The sequence below is a fragment of the Talpa occidentalis genome, unplaced genomic scaffold, assembly GCF_014898055.3.
Source record: "Talpa occidentalis isolate TD23 unplaced genomic scaffold, MPIMG_talOcc4v2.1 talOcc4.8, whole genome shotgun sequence".
NCBI classification, from domain to species: domain Eukaryota; kingdom Metazoa; phylum Chordata; class Mammalia; order Eulipotyphla; family Talpidae; genus Talpa; species Talpa occidentalis.
In genome coordinates, this window is record NW_023605194.1 from 41002987 (window position 1) to 41027123 (window position 24137).

The 24137-nt window shown below is 32.7% G+C and overlaps 1 protein-coding gene and 1 pseudogene across 2 annotated transcripts in view; one reads left to right on the forward strand and one right to left on the reverse strand.

Annotated features, from left to right (window-relative positions):
- Positions 1–24137, reverse strand: part of ADK (adenosine kinase) — a 430089-nt gene that overhangs the window by 213412 nt on the left and 192540 nt on the right. For both annotated transcript variants that reach the window (XM_054690530.1, XM_054690531.1), the window contains exons 5-6: positions 21046–21218; positions 18213–18321 (exon numbers count right to left, since the gene is read on the reverse strand). In XM_054690530.1, the coding sequence (XP_054546505.1) occupies positions 18213–18321; positions 21046–21218 (282 nt within the window). The remainder of the gene's footprint in view (positions 1–18212; positions 18322–21045; positions 21219–24137) is intronic.
- Positions 23505–23561, forward strand: LOC119234950 (U7 small nuclear RNA; annotated as a pseudogene).

Here is a 24137-nt window from a genome sequence, read left to right on the forward strand (position 1 = left end):
CTTGTCACAGTCTGCATGCCATCCAAGGATCCCCAACATTAAAAAAAAAAAGTACATATATTAATGTTAGCTCCTTGCTATGTAAAGTTCTATGGGCTTACAACAAATGCATAGAATTGTGTATCCACTCTTATAGTGCTACATAGAATAGTTCCATTAACTAAAACTTGACCTGTGTCCTCTTTGTATAATCATTTTCCTTCCCTGTCATTTGTAATTTTAATGTCCAAAATGATTAAAATTCATAACACAAAAGTTAAAAATCATTATTCTTCTCAGAATAAAACCTAAAATTGTGAGGACAGTCACTACTTAAAAGTTATTAGTGTTGAGAGCTTATAATCTAGACTGGAGAAAAGATACCTAATTCTTTAATTAGCTTTTCCAAGATGTTATTCTAAGATATTTGAGACTATGAGGTCAACTTTGACATTGTTCACTGTTAAGAGCTGGCTCTAGCACCAAGCACTTATTTTCTACATTTATAAAATATTTTCTAAGGAAGGAACCAGCAAGTTTTGATTACACATATGTTTAGCATTGAATTTTTATTGGTTTACTAAGGAAATACTTAAAAAGAAAACTATATTGTAGTATAAATAATAACAAACTATCTTATAGGCTATTCAGTTAGTTTTATCAATCATGTGATAAGTTGGTCTTATGGATATGCTACTATAGTTGCCCAGTATCACAGACCTAAAACATTCAATTTCAAAAGAATAACTCCTGAAGGAGACTGACAGATTAAGAGAAGAAAAATAAAAACCTTCAGTTTGTGTATTTGTACTCACTCCTAAAAACAAATACAACAATAGGAAGAATGGAAGTTTGCATTTAATTTATATTTAGATAGTGTGCTACGTCTGTACAGATTTCAAGTACGGTGTAAATTATGTTTCCAAAGGCATTGTAATCTGGGAAAATAGTTAACTATATAGACTTAAGCAATACAATCTACTTGCTTGCAGTATCATCAGTTAAATACTTCAAGTTTAGCCTTCTCCCCCTGGTGGTAATGTCTGGGTTAATAACTTTAAAAAAATATTCAAACCGTATTTTAATGTTTATGGCTGCAACAGACAATTTTAGATAGGTAATTTTAGAACAGCAATAGATCTAAATGAAAAAGAAGCAGATCTCAAACTCTACTAAAGGAAGCACTTGTCTCCTATAGTTTTTCTTTTTCCAAAATGCAATTACAGCCAGTACATCATTGTAAATTACATGCTGGGGTAATCTCAGTAGGTATCTGACAAATGTAAAACTTACAGAAGGTCTTCAATGTAATAATGATGTTTTATCATTTTAATTATAAACTCTTTAAAAAACTTCCTAAAGTGTACCAATTGGGGTGGTCTAAATTAACAGTATCTTAGTAGCCTAAGGGTAGTAAAAATAGATTGAACTACCAAATTTCATCATACTTATAGCAGCTGTCTTCCTGCCTCAAGGAAGCTAAGTATTTAACAAAGCAGACAGCTTGGCATTGGCATCTGATTAGCAGTGTGTGTATTGTCAGATAGAATGTGCTTCGCTCTTTTGTTCCATGGTTTGATTAGAAATCTGGAGAACAGTGGCATCATGTAACTTTATTCTTAAGGTTTCTGAAAGGTAAATACACTGTGACACTTCCTCTAGTATTGTACATGAAAGATGGATCGATGTTTTTCATGTAATATTTTAGAAAACCCCACAAAATTTAAATAAAGGTATTTTTTAATACCAACCAAAGATTGATTGAAACAAACAGATCTTAAAATCATTTTGGTTAAATATTTTATATATTAAAAAATATTTTTGCAATATGATGCTTTGAGACTTACAGTTAAAATACTGTTGGTAAGGAGGAACTATGGTCATTTTAGGGCTTATAAAAACAAGATTCCAATCCTAAGAATACTTTCTAAAGAGAAGATTAAAAAAAATTTCAAAATGTATAAAAACACCTTATTGGAAAAATAACAGTCTTGTAAGAATAATACTGTTTTGATGCAGGTGCCCAAACAAACTATAAAAGGGTGACTCTTACTACCTTTTCCCTACAAATTTCTTTGAAAATTTATTACAAATGATTGTGCTTATTGGCAGAGTTCAAAATCAGTAGAGTCCATGCAAACAATCTACTTCAATGAGAAGTACATTCTTTTACTCTATCAAATCCATCGGAGGTAATCAGACTGGATGTTTTATTCAACAGGGCTGAAGAAAATTGTTCTACAATAGGTTAATTCAAAATGGCAGCATAGAAAATGCATCTGTCAGTGGGGATCAAATTACAGGGCAAGCTCCTCTCAATGCTTAGAAAAACAAGTCTGCAGTTCTACAGATTATGTGCCTGTGTGTGTTTAAAGGGGTGGGAAAGGAGCTAAATATCTGAGCTAACCTCCAATTAAAGTCAATCATAAAAACAGCCAATTTAATGAGTGCGGATTTCTTTGGGTAATTATAACACCAACCACTTTTTTCTCTTTTAAATCTGTAATTCTGCCTTCTTGTTATTGCTTGCTTTGTCATTAATCGCCTCAGGACCTTGATTTCCTAGCAACAGACTGCCACCAAACATTTGGCTCCTGTTCAACATTTTCTTTGTGAAAAATGGCACTGCTGTTGCCGCCTGGGCTGCTGCAGCTAGACTGGCTGTGCAAGTGCTCTAATAATGTATTCCACTTAAAAAAAAATAAAAAAGAACCCACATGATATGGGGTGCAATGACTGAGTTCAGTTAATTACTGAGCTGGGAAGTTTATCTATAATCTAAAAGCTGTGTTGAGGGAAAGGAGGATATAAAGATTAAAAAGGTGCTTCCTCCATTATCAATAATTTGCAGGTGAGAATTTACAAAGAAATAATTTATTGTTAAGTTGACAGGTTTCTGTTTAAGTTTATTTAAGAAAGGGTACAAAAGGTCAATGTCCCTGAAATGTTGCTTGACAAATTCTTTCTCTGCAAAATAGCCCCAAACACACAAAAGAATCACAGAACAGTTTGCTGCAATTTAAAAAAGCAAATTAACCTATGTATCTGTCAGCTGTTTCTTTTCTACTTAAAGCAAAAATCATGTGTATATGTAAATATGCTATGAGTTAGCAGAATGAGGTTTTCACTCACAACATGAACATAAGATAAAATGAAAAGAGAATAATTCAAAATATTGTGCTTTGATATACTGCATATTTAAATCATTATTTTGTAATCCATGATAAGAGAAAAAAATATGCTTATCATTATCTCTAAAATGATTCAATTGGGATTGAAGGAAATAAGACCTTGTGATTGGAAACCTAGTGATAAGATAAATATTTTGCCATTTTGTACGCAGTAGATTTACTGAGATTTTCCATGCTTTAGAAATACTATCACCCCAGTAATGATAGTTATGGAAATTAACATGGCATGTCAGATATGGTTCATTGATATCTTGCTTTAGTTCTCAGAATTTATATGGCTTTATAAGACTGGCATGTCTCAAGACTGCTGGCAGGAAATGATAATTTAATATACCCAAGAGTACACTAAGTATTATGGAAGCATCTGTAAAACTAATAAGTCAGTGGACATTCTGATTCTTACCAACATCTACCTACTGCATTTAAAAAAAAGCTTCCCACAAAGTCCCAATTCAGCTTATCTGAGAAAGTGAAAATGCTAAAGTCTACCTGAAAATATCAAATGAGCACCTGGACAGACTAAAATAAAAATGACATTAGGTAAATATATATAAAGAAGTAATAGCATTAAGATCTTTGTCGTTAAAATATACAGATATTTTTAGAAGAGAGTAAATGAATTAAAGATACTTCATAATTATATGAGATTCTGCTTCTCACTGGCACTAAACTATATCTCTTCACCACTGAATTTGACTCCCCACTTAAACATATTTTAACAAAAACCAATTCTTGGTTGATATAAAAAGCAAATTCACAGTCAGAAAAGTTTCAGAAATCAAGAATGGACATTTTCCTAATATGAATTATAATTAGAATCATGTAGCAATTTCAATCACTATTTTGACAGATGTTCTTGTCTTGGGTTCCATGAAGAAACAGTATTTTGAAATCTATGAACTCCCCCAAATTATATGAAAATATGATGAGAATATAAATTTTTCTGGGAGGGTTTAAAATTCAGAAAAGATGAAAACCACTAGACTAGTACATCAGTCTGGAGAAATGCTAGTTGACATTTGCAAGTAAAATAGTCTTTTAAAGATCCAATTTAGTTTATTATAGCTGTCAAATTAAATAAATGTTAAACTTACAAGAAGATATACATCTATAAAAATAATTATTTTTTGAGGTATGAGTAATGGAATAGATAGAGCTTTTACTTTATTATGTGTACTTTCCTGGAAAAAATGAGCAAAGAAATTTTGGTCGGTTGTCACACATGTTTTATTATGCTTTTGACAATTTCTGTCATGTCCTTTAAACTTATAATAATACAAGGTGGTCTTAAATTCCTTATAGAATGAAGAAACAAATTATTTAAAAACGAACACACAAAACAACTTAGTCTGAACAGCAGAGTTGAACAGCTGTCGTAAGTTAGGAAAAACATGAATATTTGGATTGAACAGTATTATAGAAAAGATGGGAGGGAGTTACAGAGAAAAGTATTCAAGGACTTAAAACAACAGAAAAACTGTATCAGAAATATGTATAAGAGACAAGAGGAATGTAGCCTGGAAAAACAGCAATTTATCAGAACATTATCAACTATCTAGAATTTGCTAAGTTCCTAATCATATTAGGACAATGTTAGTGAAATAAATGAATATATCCTAGACAAACATGAATTACATCCTACAAGTCTAATGGACTCCCTTCAGCTTCCAGAAGCTATTTCCAAGTAGTAGAGAGAAAACATGATAGATGCAAGAGATTAAGAGTCAAATGAGCCCAACTATATAGCTGAGAAACCTATATGTGTATGAAATAGGGTAACAGGAAACAGGATTTAGATATTTACATAAGAACTTGCCTTCCTGAGAAAATACTGGAAAGGAAAACAACTTTTCTCATTTTTTCATCCCACTTAACAAATATAATTTTTTAAAAGCTTCATCTACACACACCAGAAAATGACATTATAAAGAACTGATCCTAATACATCCTAACATTATATCAATATTAAATGAGAGCAAAATATTAAAAGATGCTTTTGAGAGAGCCTCCAAAAGAGAAGTAGGTAACATGAACAATTCACTATAGACTTAATATGACTTTCATTGCACAAGTCAAAGAACAAAGATGTAAATTCATTATTCATCTCATTAATCACACATATATCATTTGTAGCCATAATACTTTGATTATCACTGAAACTGCTATGAGAGGAGTGGATGTAAGACTGAATCCAGGGGTCACCGTGAATAAGTGTGATAATGGGTATAAGTTTATTTATGTGTTGATACTAATGTCCTACAACTAGTTTATAGTGATGTAGAACTCCATACACACACTCACAAACATTGAATTGAACACTCTAAATGGATGAACTTTATGGTAGATAAAGCTTCTATACAAAGGTTAAAAATAATTTTATATATCTAGAAAGATAAAGATAACAGAACTGTGGATTGAATTATAGTAAACTATATAAATTCTTTATATAATTGGTACAGTAAAATATGTTGGAAAAATAAATACACTTTCATTGGTACTCCACTGTTTTGTCCAGCTTACACACAAGTTCAAAGACATGACAACAAGTATATAAAAATGTATATTGCAATCACAATATTTAATAAATTTTCCCTCTCTTAATAAAGAGAGTAAGTTTATTAAAGAGAATAAATATTTCAATTTCTCAAGCAATCACTGATTGGCCTGAAATATATATAAATGAAGTAAATGGAATTGGAAAAATTTCAGTAGATGGTTTGTTAATTCATTCAGGGCTCTATAAGGGCCTACTGTCTTAACAACTAAGTGCTATGCATAAGCTGATTTCCTACCATTCTAAGGCAATTAACGCATAGTGTGGTTTCCATCCTCATATACATTCCAGGACTTCACTATAATGCCACAAGTCCAAACCAGAAAAACTTCCAATTTTGACCATTAGAACTCAAAGCTTCTTTAATGAATACTATATTACTTTTTAGTAAAAAAATTATCCTGTTTAACTAAAAAATTTTTTCCTTTAATATTCCCATAGATTTCCCCTCTCTTAATAGAGGGTTTTGTTTATGAAAGGTGCCAAAAATAAGACTTAAGTTACAGCATAATATGATTAAATGGCTCAACGTGGAGACAATATTTATCTATGAAAATAAAGTATTAGTCTGAAAAAACTGTACTATCAGAATTTAACCTGCCAGAGGAAAATTAATACAAAATATGATTTCTATAATCACATTATCATATGAAAAATATTCCAGCAAAAATCAAATATTGTCCCTATTAAGTAAGAAATAAGAACAATAATCCTCTGTAACTCACTGTATATCAATTATATATGGAAAATTTTTAAAAGTTAAAAATTGAACTCTAGGGCCTCCCCGGTGGCGCAGCGGTTGAGCGCTGGGTTGCGAACCTGCCCGCAGCCTCTGCGACGCCGGTTCGATCCCCGGCTGCTCCCCGGCCACCGGAGGAGGGTCCCGCATGGCGCGCAGACCTCTCCTGCCGCCCGCTGCTCCCCTCAGCAGTGTCCTTCGGTCCTTCTGCCTGCTCTGCTCCCCGCTCTGGCTCTGGTGAATTCTCTCACCCTCCCGCGCTTCTGACTGTACCCAGTGCTTGTATAAACAAAACAAAACAAACAAATAAATAAATAAATAAACAAGCCTCTATTAAAAAAAAAAAAAAATTGAACTCTAAAGCTTAAGAAGCAATATAATTAGTAGTCTTTTAATTGTATTTCTCTACAGTACATTAAGTTAAAAAACATCTTTATCACAGAGTTTTGGGCTTTTTTTTAGGCAATGTCAAAATAGTACATAAAATTCTAAACCCCTGCATATGACAAAGTCAGTATACAAAAAAAAATATTTCATTCACATACCCAAACAATGACTTAGGAGAGAAGGAAAAAAAATATATATATACTTTACACTAGCATCAAAAAGAAATTGGTATCTAGGAATAAACTTTACAAACACAATGAAAGATCTGTACGATGAACTTTAAGACATTGTTAAAGAAATAGAAGACAAAAAACAATATATATAAAAAACATATTATATATAACACATATATATGTACTGTACATAATAACATACAATACATAATAAATATTATATATATAAATAATATACATATATTTTCAACGCAATCCCTATAAAGGTTTTAGAGACATTCTTCAAAGAAATAGAGCAAATATTAGTGAAATTTATATGGAAACACAAAAGGTCCCAAATAGCCAAAGCAATCCTGACAAAAAGAAGAATGGTGGTGTCACACTACCAGACTTCAAACTTTACCACAAAGTTACAGTAATCAAAACAGTACAGTATTGTAATTTTAAAAAGATACACAAACAGGTTAGAAATGAGAGTCCACAAATAAACCCTTATTAATATGGTCAGTTAATCTAGAACAAAGCCACCAATAGTACATAATAGAGAAAATACTTTCAGCAAATGGTGTTGGGAAAACTGGACAGCCTCAAACAAAAGAAAGAAACTAGACCACTAACTCACACCATACATAAAAATTAATCAAAATGGAGTAAAGACCTAATATGTTAGAAATGAAAACATAAAATATGTAGAAGAAAACAGGTAAAATATTGACTTCATCAACTTCAGAGATTGTAATGGCAAAGGAAACAAAACAAAAATAAAAAAATGGAACTTTATCAAACTAAAAAACTTCTGCACAGTGAAACAAACTATCACTAAAAGAAAAGAAACCCCACTGAATGGGAGAAAATATTTGCACATCATACATCTGACAAGTGGCTAACATCCAAGATTTACAATAAACTCAGAGAACTCAACAACATGAAAACAAATAATCTAAAAATGGGCGGAAGAGTTAAATGACACTTCTCCAAAGATGACATATAGAGGGTCAATAGGCACATGAAAAAAATTCTCATCATTTGTCATCAGGGAAAAGCAAATCAAAATCACAATAAGATACCACCTCACACCTATGCAAAAAGACCAGAAACAAGTGTAGGGTGGGGGTGCAAAGAAAAGGAACCCTCTTAACGTGCAAATGTAGACTGATCCAGTCCCTGTGCAGTCTTGTCAAAATATTAAAAATAGATCTATCATATGATCCAGCAACTCCACTCTTACATATCTACCCAAAGAATGCAAAAACAATAATTTGAAGGAATATATGCACTATTTACAACAGCAAAGTCATAGAAACAACCTAAGTGCCCAGCCACAGATGAATGGATTAATAAGATGTGGTATGTATATACAAAGGAAAACTACTATGTTAAGTAAAATTAAGTCTGAAGAAGAAAGCCAAATGCCAGATGATTTCACTCATATGTAAAATATGAAGAAACAAAATTAAGTTACATACAAAATAAAACAAAAAGAAACCCTAGAAATCTGATTATAGAATTGAGGCTACCAGAAAGAAAAAGTGGGTAGCAAAGAAGAGAGGCAGTCCGATGGACTATGGTGGAAAATTATAGAAATTTTGTTGGTTGGTGTGGTGTGGTGTGGTAACATATATAAGAAGAGGTGTGAACCCATACCCCTAAATTACATACAGAGCTGTAAACCAACTTTACCTCAATAAAAATAATATAACAATAAAAAACAACAACGACAATATTAAATAAATTAGCATTCATAAAATAGCTTAAATTAAAAAAAAATTTAATTTACTTACTCTGCCAAAATGTATTATTACAATAGGAAAGCTTTCAAGGGGTGATATTACTAAGGTTTTATTTTATGGTATAATACGGTTGAAGTAAATGAGTATAAATATTTTTTCACAAATTTGCAAAACTTCTATTTTCAACTAATTTTTTGTTTGGTGGTAGTGGTGGTATAAATGCCAAACACATATTACAGTAATATTTACTGTTGTTTCTTTTTATATTACTCCCATTTGTTAGGTTACTATTACCAGACAAATTCATCCACTTTCACAAGAACTTTTCTGAAATCTTTTCATGATAAGCTAAGAATACTGGATAATACATAAATTTTGAACACAGATAATATTTCACAATTTCTTTTTTTTTTTTTTTAAGATTTATTTATTGGGCCTCCCTGGTGGCGCAATGGTTGAGAGCTGGGTTGCGAAGCTGCCCGCAGCCTCTGCAGAGCCGGTTCGATCCCCAGCCACCAGGTGAGGGTACCACATGGCTCTCAGACCTCTCCTGCTGCCCGCTGCTCCCTACAGCAGTGTACTTTGTCAGTCTGCCTGTTCTGCTTTCCCCTCTGGCTCTGGTGAATTCTCTCACCCTCCTGTGCTTCTAACTGTACCCAGTGATTGCATAAATAAATAAATCTTTAAACATTAAAAAAAAAAAAGATTTATTTATTTATTTATACAAGCACTGGGTACAGTCAGAAGTGCGGGAAGGTGAGAGAGTTCACCAGAGCCAGAGCGGGGAACAGAACAGGCAGATGGACTGAAATACACTGCTGAGGGGAGCAGCGGGTGCGGCAGGAGAGGAATGCACGCCATGTGGGACCATTGCAGGTGGCCGGGGATTGAACCGGTGGCTGGGGATTGAACCGGTGCTTCACAGCCCAGCGCTCAACCGCTGCGCCACCAAGGAAGGCCCTGATCTTTCACAATTTCTAATCATGTTTTACTATAAGCATATTTTGAGTAAATTTTATCTAAGTATAACACAATCCTTAGAAAATAGCTATCATATATTTCATTATATAGTCATACTAACTTGTTACTCAACCTGCACAAAAAAATTTCTGACATGTAAAATTTCAAACATTCGATCTCTTACACTAGATTTTATGTAATTTCTACAACACCTCATTTTTATAACATGTTATTACTTTCAGATGAGTGACAAGAATATTTAATTACAACTGAGTCTAAACAGTTCTGTTAAGATTGGTCATGGTTTAATTTTCATAGAAAGTCAAAATATATTAAATTGAAAGATATAAACCCAAATAGTTGTTACTAATTATTACTTGTTATATATATCTATGTATATAAATACACATATTCTCAAGAATGAACTCTTCCTTTCCTCCAAGGTTAATTTTGGATAGCATTTTATTTCAGTGCTTAATTTTTAGTCAGTAAAAAAGGGCACATATTCGGATGGGTAAGTATATGCAAAGTAAATGGCAAAGTACTGATATTGTTCATCAAACCTATATCATAAACCCGTTTAATATCCAAAGTTTAAAATGTCCCCTATTAAAGCCAAGATATGGAAACAACCCAAATGTCCACGAATAAACGAATGGAGAGAAAAGATGTGGTAAATTTACACAATGGAATATTACTCAGCAATCAAAAACACAAACTCATTCCATTTGCTGCAACATGGATGGGGATGGAGGGGATTATGCTAGCCAAAACAACAAAGGGAAAAAGATAAATATCAGATGGTCTCACTTATATGTGGAATATAGGAAAACAGAAAAAAAGGTCAAGAAAAGGACAAAACCAGCAAGCTGACCATAGATATGAGACATACAGCAAAAGATGGGGAGGAAGAGGGATCAACACAGGCAAGGGAAGAACATAAGAGAATATGGTGATGGTTCCCGGGTGATATGGTAGCAGGAGAATAATGGGGACTCTGATGATGTAAGAAAAAAATTAATTAATTAAAAGAGAAAAAATAAAGTTGTCTATTAAATCCCTAATCTTTCATGCTGATTAGTAACTTACAACATATTTGAAAATTGGAATCTTGGTCTCATAAAAAATATTAGAAATAATGCAAACATTTAACACAAAATCCCACTGTACTCACAATGTTGCCAAAGCATATTAAAAGGTTTACTGAAATTAAAATTATTGCAACGTTGCAATTATATATACACACACATACACACATCACCTGAGCTTTTAAAATTATTTCTAAGTAATAAAAATGGTACCTAGAGTATATTATAGACTAAAGGGAAATAATTTGGGAAGTTTTGGGGGTTGACATAATCCAAGACTAAGTTAAGAATAGTTTCTCATGCAACTTGGAATTTCAGCTGTTGTTTGATCATTCTTTATAAAGCACATTTATCAGTGATGCTTTTGGTCATTGTGACATTCAAATAGGTCAAGGAAGGAAAAATAAAGTTTGTGGACAGGGAATGAAAGAATTAACTATGTTTAGTGAGAACTAAATCTGCAGTTAAAAATAAATAGCAGGTGGGCCTCCCCGGTGGCGCAGCGGTTGAGCGCTGGTTTGCGAAGCTGCCCGCGGCCTCTGCGGCGCCGGTTCGATCCCCGGCTGCTCCCCGGCCACCGGAGGAGGGTCCCACATGGCGCGCAGACCTCTCCTGCTGCCCGCTGCTCCCCTCAGCAGTGTACTTCGGTCCTTCTGCCTGCTCTGCTCCCCGCTCTGGCTCTGGTGAATTCTCTCACCCTCCCGCGCTTCTGACTGTACCCAGTGCATGTGTAAACAAAACAAACAAATAAACAAATAAATAAATAAAACATGCCTCTATTAAAAAAAAAAAAAAAAACCTAAAAAAATAAAAAATAAAAAAAATAAATAAATAGCAGGTTCCAGGAAAAGTCAGTACAGAACAATGGACACAGAGATAAATCATGGTGAAGTTATTATCATGTTAAAAGTCAAAGAAAAAGATAGGCAATCTTGCAGAAAAAGAAAGTCATCTAAAAAAGTGAAAACAAATATCCATCTGGAGATTTCCACTTCCAACCAAGAATGGATAATGGGAAAAAAAATTTACATGCCCATTTTAAACAACTATAAAAATGGACAAAAAACAAACAAACAAACAACACATGAAACAACAATTTTGAGATACTGGACAATATGAAAAAGGGACAAAATAATGTAATCCTTCTAATTGTTCAAATTTAATCCCTGGGATATAGAACAGGAGGGAAAACCTAAACCAAGTCCAGCAGTCTCCATTAGGAGGAAAAAATGTGATTGGCACATGTCAAGGCAGAATACTAGAAAGGAGAGAACTTCTTGAAAAAAGAGGTACAAAATAAAAACTCTGGAAATGTGCAGAGATTTGCTCTCAAGTCTGAGTACATATGAACAAACAACTCAATGTCAAGGTAAGAACCAGAAAAACACACTTGTGATAGAATACAGTAGCATGTTAAAATAGTTGATATAACTATATTCTATAAGTTAAAAATGGCATGACAATATGCCTATGTAAAGTAGATGTGGCAGTTTTAGAAAGCCCAAAGCAACTTCTGGAGATGAAAAGAATAATTTATAAGATAAAAAATACAATGAGTGGGATTAATGATAGTTAGACATTATAATGGAAATGATTAGCAATAGTAATTACAAATAGCAATAGTAATTACAAAAAAAGAACAGAGAGAAAATAAATTTTCAAGAACATCACTGACCTATGGGACAACTTCAGGAGGCTCAATATTAAATGGATTCACTAAAGGTACATGGGGGTAGGGGTAATTTTATTAACAGAAAATTTTCCAAGTAAATAAATTCCAATCATAAAAAACATAAGGACCTCCCTGGTGGCCTAGGGATTAATTCTCAGCACTATCAGTGCTACTTGCCTGAGTTCAATTCCTTGCCAGGGAGCTAGCCCACGTATAGCACAGAAGACCTCTCCTGTCTCGCCTGCTGTTCCCTTTAGCAGTGTATTTCAGTAATTATGCTTGTTCTGCAACCCACTCTGTCTCTGATGAATCCTCTCACCCCCAGTCCCCACAGCTCTGGCCTACACCCTAGTTCTTCTATGCAAAAATAAATAAATCTTATTTTAAAAAAAACATAATGAAACCTAACAAATTACATCATAATGAAATTGTTTAAAAACCAGTGATAAAGAAAAACAGAAGGAAAAAATATATATTAGATAAGGAGGAAAAATGATAAGAGGACAACAGAGTTCCTTCAATAACAACAAAAACCCCAACAATGCAAGGTAGTAGACAGTACAGAAAACAGGGACTAGATTTATCCTCCAGCCTAAAACAAGAACAAAAGTAACAGAAAAATTCATAACTAATGGGGCATCACACAGACTACAGAAAAGTCTTACAGAAGGAAATATTTAGTTTTATTTTATTTTTTTTAAAGATTTATTTATTTATTCATACAAGCAATGGGTACAGTAAGAAGCACGGGAGGATGAGAGAATTCACCAGAGCCAGAGTGGGGAACAGAACAGGCAGAAGGACCGAAGTACACTGCTAAGGGGAGCAGCGGGCAGTAGGAGAGGTCTGCATGCCATGTGGGACCCTCGCCTGGCAGCCAGGGATCGAACCGGCGCTGCAGAGGCTGCGGGCAGCTTCGCAACCCAGCGCTCAACCACTGCACCACCAGGGGAGGCCCAGGAAATATTTAGTTTTAGACTAAAATTCTTTTTTTTTTTTATAGAGGCATGTTTTTATTTATTTATTTATTTGTTCGTTTGTTTCGTTTATACATGCACTGGGTACAGTCAGAAGCGCGGGAGGGTGAGAGAATTCACCAGAGCCAGAGCAGGGAGCAGAGCAGGCAGAAGGACCGAAGTACACTGCTGAGGGGAGCAGCGGGCGGCAGGAGAGGTCTGCGCACCATGTGGGACCCTCCTCTGGTGGCCGGGGAGCAGCCGGGAATCGAACCGGCGCTGCAGAGGCTGCGGGCAGCTTCGCAACCCAGCGCTCAACCGCTGCGCCACCGGGGAGGCCCTAGACTAAAATTCTTAACATTGGTTCTACTGATATTTTGCTTGTGGCGTTGTTGTTGTGGCGTGCTGTCCCATGTATTATAGGATACTTAGCAATGTTCTTATTCTATACCTACTAGAAATAACCCTCAGTAATCACAGTCAGTATGTCTCTAAACATTGTTGAATGTCCCTGAGGTACAAAATTTTCCCTAGTAAAGAACCACTGTCATTGAATGAGAGCTAATCTACACTCAACGTTACAAATCACAAAGAGTGAGGCCCAAAAGCACTGAACTTGCTCCAAGTAACATAATTGCCTCCCTGAATAAACCTCATGAAGATTTATAGTATTACCAAAATTTATAGCACACAAAAAGTTGAAATTCACAATGTTTGACAACTAACAATTACTAGACAATGAGACAGAAAAGCACAACCCTCAATGAGCAATACAATGTATTACACAAAACTAACTGCAAAATTGATGCAAATGTTAATATTAACAGGGAAAAACATGAAAACATTTCTTCCAAGTGTATTTTATATATCCAAAATTTAAATACATACAAAGAAGAGGTAAAAAACCCAATTAATCTTCAACATATGAAAACACAACAAACAAGATGAAAAATACACTGGATGGGATTAATGACAGTTCAGATATTACAGAAAAAAAATCAGTGAACTGGAAGACAACAAAAGATACTAAACACAACATGAAACACAAGACAGAAAAGAATCCACAAAAAAGAAATGATGACATTACTGAACTATGAGACAACTTCAAGTAACCTAATATATAAGGAATTTTGAAACCCAAAAGGGGGACACGGGTGTGCAAAAAATATTTTATGAAATAATGACTGAAAATATTCCAAACATAATAAAAACTATAAACTACAGTTCACAGAAATTAAACAAAGCCCAAACATAAGAACTACGAAAAAGAATACATTAAATTACAATGTAATCAAACTGATTAAAACCAGGAAATCTGAATACCAGCCAGGGTTCGCAGAAGAACAAAGATAAGAACGTCAGCTTTCTCATCAAAAACAATGCAAACAAGAAGACAAGCACAGTATTTTTGAAATTAACAAAAGGTAAAACATCCCACAAATACCTGGAATTACATACCTGGCAAGAATTCCTTTAAAAATGACAGTAAAATAAAGATATTTTCAACAAAATAAAGTTGAAAGAATTCATCACCAATAGACACAAATGAAATGCCAAAAAATGGTCTTCAGGCAAAAGGAAAATGAAACCATTTGAAAATCTAACCAAAAAGAATGAAAAACACTGGAAATGGTAATTAAATGAGTAAATATATGGTTTTACTATTATTTAAATCTCCTAAAAATATTTTGACTATTTAACAAAAATAATGGTAAAGTACCTATAAATATATAACAGTATAATGTTGGATATAGGAAGAATTATATGAATTATATATTGATAAAGTTTTTTTCAAAAGTAACAGCAAAAATCTGAAAGGAAGAATATGCAAATCTCTAATGTCAGCAGGAGAAGGATCTTTGGAATATCTCTGTATTTAGAAAATAAACAACACACTTCTAAATAACAATGAGTAAAAGAAGGGGAAAAAAGGTAGTATTTCAAGTTGAATTAAAATGAAACATGATATATAAAATTTGTGTAAGGCAGTGAAATCAAGGCAGAGAAAATTAAAGCACTAAATGTAAAAAGACAGATGTCTCAAATTAATGAATTATTATTCTACCTTAAACAAACCAAAGGTGGGAAAAGAGGATTAGGAGGAAGGAGGAGTGGAAGAAAAGCGAATGAAAAAGTAAAGAAAAAAAGAAGAGGAGAAAATGTAATCCAAAGTAAACAGAAAAAAGGGAACAGAACTAAAAAATCAATCCCGATTTAGACTTCCCATTAAAAACTGCTAGAAGACAATGAAGCAATGTCTACAAAGTACTTTGTTTCACAGGATATTGACCAAACAAGTTATCATTTTTTTGCATAAAAACATAAAGGAATGGGTAAATGTAATTGGTGGTAAGCAAAGAACTCAATTAAATATTACATTAAAACAGTAAAAATAATGGCCACAGAACAGAATACAAAAGACTGTTAAACACTTAAAATGTAAAAACAAAACTGTAACTACCAGAATCAAGAAGCAGATGAAACATTGTTAATTTTCTGATTTTTCATAGTACATTAGTATTGTTTAAAAAAGGAAATACAGAGTTTAGGAAAATTAATGGGTTCAATTTCCTAATCTTTTAAATAAAGCTTTCCTAAATATAATAGCCTTAGAGGGCTACTATAAGAAATAATTCTCATATGAGAAGAAACAGGCACATGCCAATATGATACCAAGATGAAAAGTCCCTGAGATTTATGTTTCCAAAAATGGAATTAGCTGTCACCATAACCATTAAGTAATCCTTAATCATGCACAGTACTAACAAAGAATTTGATTCAAACATAAAAAAATGGAGTTTATATCCTATAAAAAAATAGCAAAATATATCTAACACTTTATTTAAACCAAAGGAGAATGTTGGAATATGCATACCCCTTTTCAGCTTTTTATCAGGAAGTATTTGATTTGAACTCTGCATTGTAAATTTATTGTACAATGTGACAGAAAAAATGATGAAGGTTTTGTATCTTTTCAATGATCATGATCATCATTAATTTACGGAAGAGTGAGAGGAAGAACTGAATTATGTAGATCTAGTTTACCTTAATGCAGAAAGATGTCCTAATTATGGAAATTTGTTGAACAGATATACTGAGTTCTTCAAAAGATCAAGAACTTTTTGTAATTAAATAACTCACAGTGTGAGAAGACTGCTAACTCTATTGACCCTCAAAATATGGAGAACCCCACGTGATTTGTTGCAGTAAGAATAGCTATATCTGCTCAATGTAAACTTGTAGTTTAAACATGTGCTAAGAATACTCCAAATGCTCTTCAGTTCAAAGGGAATCAAAGACTTAGAATATCTTTGAAAAAATAACATTACATTTCAAAGGAGATTTCACAGATTTTAATAAGTTATGTTTTTAGTTGTCAAGAAAACAAGAATGTGTTGAATATCCACTAAGAATACAAAGCGTTCCAGCTATCCAATATGATTCTATTTTCTTCAGATCTATTTTAAAAGTCAAATAATTATTTTTAATTCAAAATTCAAAGTCTAATTACTATACACTGAAATACAGAGAATTGTAATTGTCTGACTAAAAATATTTTCCCATCATATACTGAATAGCCAATATAAGTAATAAACACAAATAATCCCAAATCATGTTCTGTTTGAAAATCACTTTCAAAAGTAAGGTGGTTTAAAATAGTACATAAATTCCCTCTAAAGAATCACACTATAAAAATATACTACCAAGACATTAAATGAAAAGGTCATTTTCAGAAAATAATTAAGAGGGGCATACTTTAATTTTTGGAATGGTTTCCCCACATATTGGCAGAAAAGGTAACACGATTTTCTTCTGTATAATCTTCTCAATGTAAGCAACTACCTGACAGTTATAAAGAGGCAGGAAATGCTATACAGAGGATTCAATAACAACCTTGTAAGGCCTATACCAGCACACATATTCATGCTGTAGAAGACATTAACACTGGACTGAAAAGAAATAATTATATTTTCAATAAACACGATCCTACTGGATAATCAATTTTTTACACATCTTACAAGCTGTTTTAGAGCTCAGGTAGTGAATGGCATCAGCTGGCATATCAAAACCATATATTATATGCATATCAGATGCTTTTAATTTTTCATAGGTATCTGCATATTTGTGATCAACCACATATAACTCATATTAAATAAAAATATTCATGAGTGATTAATTCAGGATTTTTAGTATAGTCTTATTTTAGAAATGAATTCTTAACCAATTATTTTTATGTCAGAACACTTAATAATTCAAATTACATGCTGCCCTTATTCCCAGATTTAAGAGATTTGTCACGATCAATGTTTCTGAAATATTAAATTAAAAGGTGTCATGGTAATTACTATGGAATAAACAGCAATTAAGGTTTTTTTAGGCAAATAAGCTCAAACTGCACTGTGTATTTACAATACTAATATTTTCCCACACAGTGCATGCATCATTCACAAGTAGCCTAAAAATATAAAATACAAATTTGCAGAATTACTTCAAAAGATCTTAAAAAACTCTTTAATACAAAATTTGATTCTTGGTTATAAAACATCTATGTATACTGAACTCAAAATGGGGTGTATATGAATGTAAAAATCACAAATTATGTTACCATAGAGTGACCATAATTCAGTTCTGTATTTGTAGTAGTGAACTTAACACATGAATTGAAATAGGCAAATAATTTTCAGGATATGTAAGAGATAATTATTTAAAAATGTACACCAGCTACCAATTATAATTTATAGTGTAAATATGTACTAGAAATTTAAATTAGGTAAACACTTACTGCAATATAATAAACTCTTGCTTTTTCTACCAACATCCAGTTTTTCTCCATATCAAGATGTTTTTCCTTTTTATAACAATTGGCAGCTGCAAGATTAGCTACAAGGGACCTAAGACAACAAAAATAAAAAGCAAGTTGGTTTTACTTATACTATACTCCTTCCTCATGCATTGCTATAAAGTAAAATAACAATTTTTTTTTGCAAATCTGGTTTTACATTAGAATTTAATTCAAATTTGCTGCACATTGGATTTAATAAATGTAAATAAAATTTTATTTTGAGAGCTTTTTGAGATCTCTATGTTGCCTTTGAGATAGCGATATCAATCCTTTTTCTAAATACCACCCGGCATTTTAAGAATCTGGCATTTTCCTTTGATACTATAATGATAAGATAATCTGTTCCACATTTTTATAGGTCAAATCTAGTTAAGAAATAAAGCTACTATGTTGCTATGCAATATATACATAATGCAACTAAAAATTTCAGCTTTGAAATATCAACATATTATATTAGCTATTTAATCCAATGATTTAAAAGCCAACTATGAGATCGATTTTGCAAAACACATAACTGTAGACAATATTTACTATGAGGAATTAATGTGCAAACCATTGTATTTTTAAGGACCAGAATAAATTAAAATTAGTTTCTATACTCAAAGATTCTTTAAAATGATCCAATTTTGCAGATAAAAAAATCTAAGCAGGATATTGCATCTAAGTTTTCCACAGAGTTTTTAATTGCCCCCAAATTAAACTTAATAAAATGATTATATACAAATCAATAATAATGCTTTTCCTTCTTTGTATGGCCCTGAAATTATAATTTTTTTCTTTTTTCTAATTAAATGAGAACATTTATGGATCTATCTATATATACACATATATATACATATACACATATACATATGATCTCATTACTTGTTTTTTTTAGTAATATGACTCGATTCTCTGTTAAGAAAACAATAAATTGGTTCTCTTCCAAAATGTATTTCTACACATCTATTTTGCTGAAGAATACATATAATTACAATCAATTAAATGAAGAAAACAAGTAATATGCATCAATATGCAAAATCACTATAGTATGAATTTTAAAATAATTAGTCCTACGTTATTAAAAACATGTTAATAATCATGACTTTAGCATTTTTTTATGTTAGCAAAATTTTGACAAAAGTGGTTACTTTATAAAAGCAAACACTTCTGGTATAAGCCACTAAACTCTATTTTGATAATAAAACTCTTTGATAACAAACTACACAGGTTCTTCAAAAGAAAAACACAACAATTCTTAATACCCAGAGAATCCAGTGAGAATCTAGATTAAGAAGAATACTGCATTCTCCAAACTTCTAAGTCCTCAATTTTGACTAGTGGAAGTATGAGTGACCAGTCCTATCTGAAACAATTTATCAAATCCGTGATGTTCCACAGTTTGAATAATGAGTTATATAGCGAGGGTTACCTTTCAGTCACTGATTGCCAGTATTATCTGAAGCATACTGATGACCATAATTGTAATATTAGGACACAATTTAAGCAATGGACATTTGGGATACCTAGTACTACCATGACTTTTTTGAAATAATGATTTAGCATTGAAAACATTTTAGCAAATTTTTTTGCTAAAGGTGAGTAGTATCAGAGGCAAAACTTGATCCATTTCTCATTAATGGGAAAATTACACTTGCATATTAAAGATGGTTTTCATAAAACTGAGAAGGGGAAAGGTCTCAATAAATATATCTTAATGTTTGAACAATGGATGATTTTATTTATTGAAACCTTAAAATCATAGTTCTTCTATACATGAAAAATAAAGTTACCGGAATGGTTTGAAAATAACTGGCACTCTAAATAATTTTGAAAATTACATTTTAATTATTAAATGACTACTGCTCAGACAAGTGTCAGGTTAATTACTACACATTTGCAAAAGGTTAAGGAGTAAACAAAAATAAAGGGGGTAAGAAAGGGGAATGAAGCAAGGGAAAATGAGTAAAAGGCAGAAATAAAGGAAGGCAAAGGAGGCAAATAAAAAAGAGGGAAAGGATGAGACAGAAAATGGAGGGCAGATTAAATATTTATAACTACAAAAAATATAATTGTAGTGAATTACTATTTAAAAAGAGAGAATCTTTGTGTTTCAACAATAGTTAATAAACTTATTTTGTTTTTCTCTTGCAAAGGAGAAAAAAAGCATATGTTGATGAGCAATAATGATGATAATAATGCAAGAACGTACCTGCAATAAGCACAAATACAACCAATGCATGGAAGGCACTGAGAAATATATTTCGAATTCATAGAAAGTAGAATTTTTAAATAAATAAAATTGTATAAAACTGCAGTGGGATTTTTCTTGAGTGGTGCATTGAACATGAAGTTGTTAAATAATGGAAAGACGACTATTTGTCAATAATGCTTTCAATGACATAATTCATGAGACTGGATATAATGTAGTATTTTCTATGTCTTAAAAGTACATATGTAAAATATATGTATGTTTTTGAATATTCCAATGTCAGGATATGATAAAAAAAATTCAATATTAATTTTGGCAAGAAACTAGCAAGAAAACATTGAATAAAAAGTTTTTCTTCTCTGATCCTGATTACAAAAAGTAGTCTTGACTTAAATATGTCATGAAGATCACAGCAGGTTCAACAAAGGGAAATTTTTTTAAAAAGGAAAAAATGATATAAGGAAAATGTTTCTTAAACCTTAATAGCAATTGTAAATATGAAGCTAAATTCCAAATTCAAATTGGATTTCAGATTTTATCAATGTTTAAGTGGTACAGGGCTTCCTTTGGAATTATACTGACCTGTTGCCACCAGTGATGCATGCAGCACAAGTTCCTGTTGGTTGTTCATTCTGCTCATAATAATAAGCATCTACATGAGCTTCATCAGCTTTCTTCTTTAGGATCTCCCCAAATTTATCTGTCCCAATGCATCCAAAAAATGTTGCTGCTTTGTGTGGCTGCTGAATCATCCACTGAAAAATAGGACATAAGTAATTTTAATGGGTCAGAAAAATGGTTCTTATACTTCAGTGTTCTGTCATGGACAGTGGCACAAAAGAGATGGCTGTGATAGAAATTTAGACTGTTATGAGGAAATTTCAATCCTATAATATCACTTTATGATAGTAAATTTAATATAACAAACATATAAAGTCTTCTTATACTGCTTTGGGGAGAAGAAATAGAATGCAGAGGTTAAGAACTCAGAATCTAAATTCAATAGACCTTAGGTCAATGCTGGCTTTATACGGGAAAATAAAAAGCAGTATAGCATGGTCATTAAAAATCCAGGCTCTAATTTAAGTATATTATATATTGAGGACACTCAGGGTTCAAGACTTGCCTCTACCACTTTCAACTGTGAAGAAGAAAATGTCACTTAATATTTCTATTCCTCAACTTACTTGATTATATATTGGGGGATGAGAAATTACAAATACACCTCATAAGATCATCGAAAATTAAATAACTTGTTAATATACATACACTGCTTAGCATAGTGCTCAGCACACAATATGGTACAAGCTGTAGTTGTCACCTATTGTTGTCATACCTATAGTAATTCACATACAAATTAAGTTAAACTATGCTCATGTTTAATAAATTGTTTTAACAATTCAGAAAGTGTTAAAATTCTAATTCTAACGTCTCATATTTTCATCAATCTCATAAACATTAATTTCTTTAGTCTAAATTAATAGCAGTGGATTTTCAAAAAAGCACACTTTTCACTGTTTTCTTTCACAATTAGCTCAAATTCCTGAGGTTTAGTAACACTTCCATTAGCTATTCGAAAGCCACCACCTATTTTGATTCTAACATTTATAGTTAGCAAAAATACTCAATTTACAAAATCAAAAAACATTAAAATTTTATCACATTTTCAAGTATTTGGTGTACAAGGAATGCATGTATTTTAAGAATTAAAAGGATAAAGGAGACAAAAAGTAACAAAGAAAATCATAATATTAAGATAGGGTAACTGCCTGATTATGTAGCAATCCTCCTTGATTGTTGGGACTTATGAAGATACATGTACGCAAATATACAACAACATATGCATAAATATTCTTGGAGACATTATTGGCAATGTCAAAATGTTGGAAACAGTCTAAAAGTCCATCCATAAAAGACTGTTGAATAAATTATGAGAGAGCCAATCAATGGAACATCACATAGCAATTTAAAAAGGACAAAGAAAAGCTTTATAGAATAATCAATCCACATGTAATATTTCACGATATTTTGTGAAGTTAAAAACAGAAAAAGAGGGCCTCCCCTGGTGGCGCAGCGGTTGAGCGCTGGGCTGCGAGGCTGCCCGCAGCCTCTGCAGCGCCAGCACGTTCGCCCGCCACCGCCACCACCTGCGAGGGTCCCACAAAACAAAAAACAAACAAAAAAAAAAAACAAAAAACAAAACAAAACAAAACAGAAAAAGAATGGGGTGGGGGAGGCAAAGACAAATTTGAATATACTTTAAATTTCTTAAAGTATACTTTAAGAAACAATAAAAATTAAGAATAGTCATTAAGTTTATACAGATATTCTTTTAGAGTTGATAGTTTTATATATTCTTAATTTATAAAAAGAAAGACATAAGAATTAACCAGAAACTAAAGAGAATAGTTTTCTATGATGTTGAGTGAGAAGAGACTGGAGGCATAGTTGACTTTTACAAAATTAAACTTTTATACTTTTGAAAGTAAAATTCAATGAGAAAAAGCATGATAAATTTATATAGAACAGGGACCTCCCTCGTGGCCTAGGGGTTAAGTCTCAGAGCTACCACTGTAATGGCCCACCACAGCAACCAGGTAGCTAACCCATGTGCTGCAGCACACCTCTCCTGTTTCGCCTGCTGCTCCCCTTAGCAGTGTATTATTTCACTGGATCTGCCTGTTCTGCTTCCCACTCTGTCTCTGGTGAATCCTCTCTCTCCCTACCTCTGGCCTATACCCCAGTTCTTCTATGAAAAAATAAATAAAACCTTTTAAAAATTTTTATATAGAACAGAAATGAAGAATAAAGTATCAAACTGTAACCATGCCACATAGAAAAAAATAATGCTAATAACTTTTAAAATATACTATATAAGAAACAACCCTTTCAAGCCCCCAAAAGTATTTAACTTCCAAATATGGACGATTCCAAGAAAGAAATAAGGGATATCATCTTAACCAAATGGTCAAACCTAGCATTACCAATACATTAGGGACTCTTAAAAAAGAAAATGCCCTGAAAGACCCCTACAGGAAAAATGGTGTTAAAGCTCTTTTACAATTTGTCAGGTTTTCCAGTCCTCATTGAAGACCCTCCCACTACACACGTTAAAAAGAAAAAAGTGTGGAAAGAACTGTCAAAGTCAACTACAGAAATATAACAAGCACAGGTGATCCTTTATTTGGTTTTAGATTGAGAGTAAAATCATAAAGTTATACAGGACACTATTACAATAGAATAACTATGAAATTGTAATTTCTGTTATACATCAAAAATTGTATTCTAGGGCCTCCCCGGTGGCGCAGAGGTTGAGCGCTGGGTTGTGAAGCTGCCCGCAGCCTCTGCGGCGCCGGTTCGATCCCGGCTGCTCCCCGGACACGGGAGGAGGGTCCCGCATGGCGCGCAGACCTCTCCTGCCGCCCGCTGCTCCCCTCAGCAGTGTACTTCGGTCCTTCTGCCTGCTCTGCTCCCCGCTCTGGCTCTGGTGAATTCTCTCACCCTTCCGCACTTCTGACTATACCCAGTGTTTGTAGAAACAAAATAAATAAATAAATAAATAAATAAATAAACAAATCTTTAAAAAAAATTGTATTCTATTATTTTAAAATTTCTTGAATAGGGATAAATACTTCACATATATACCTGTATACATTTATTTATATAAACAAAGA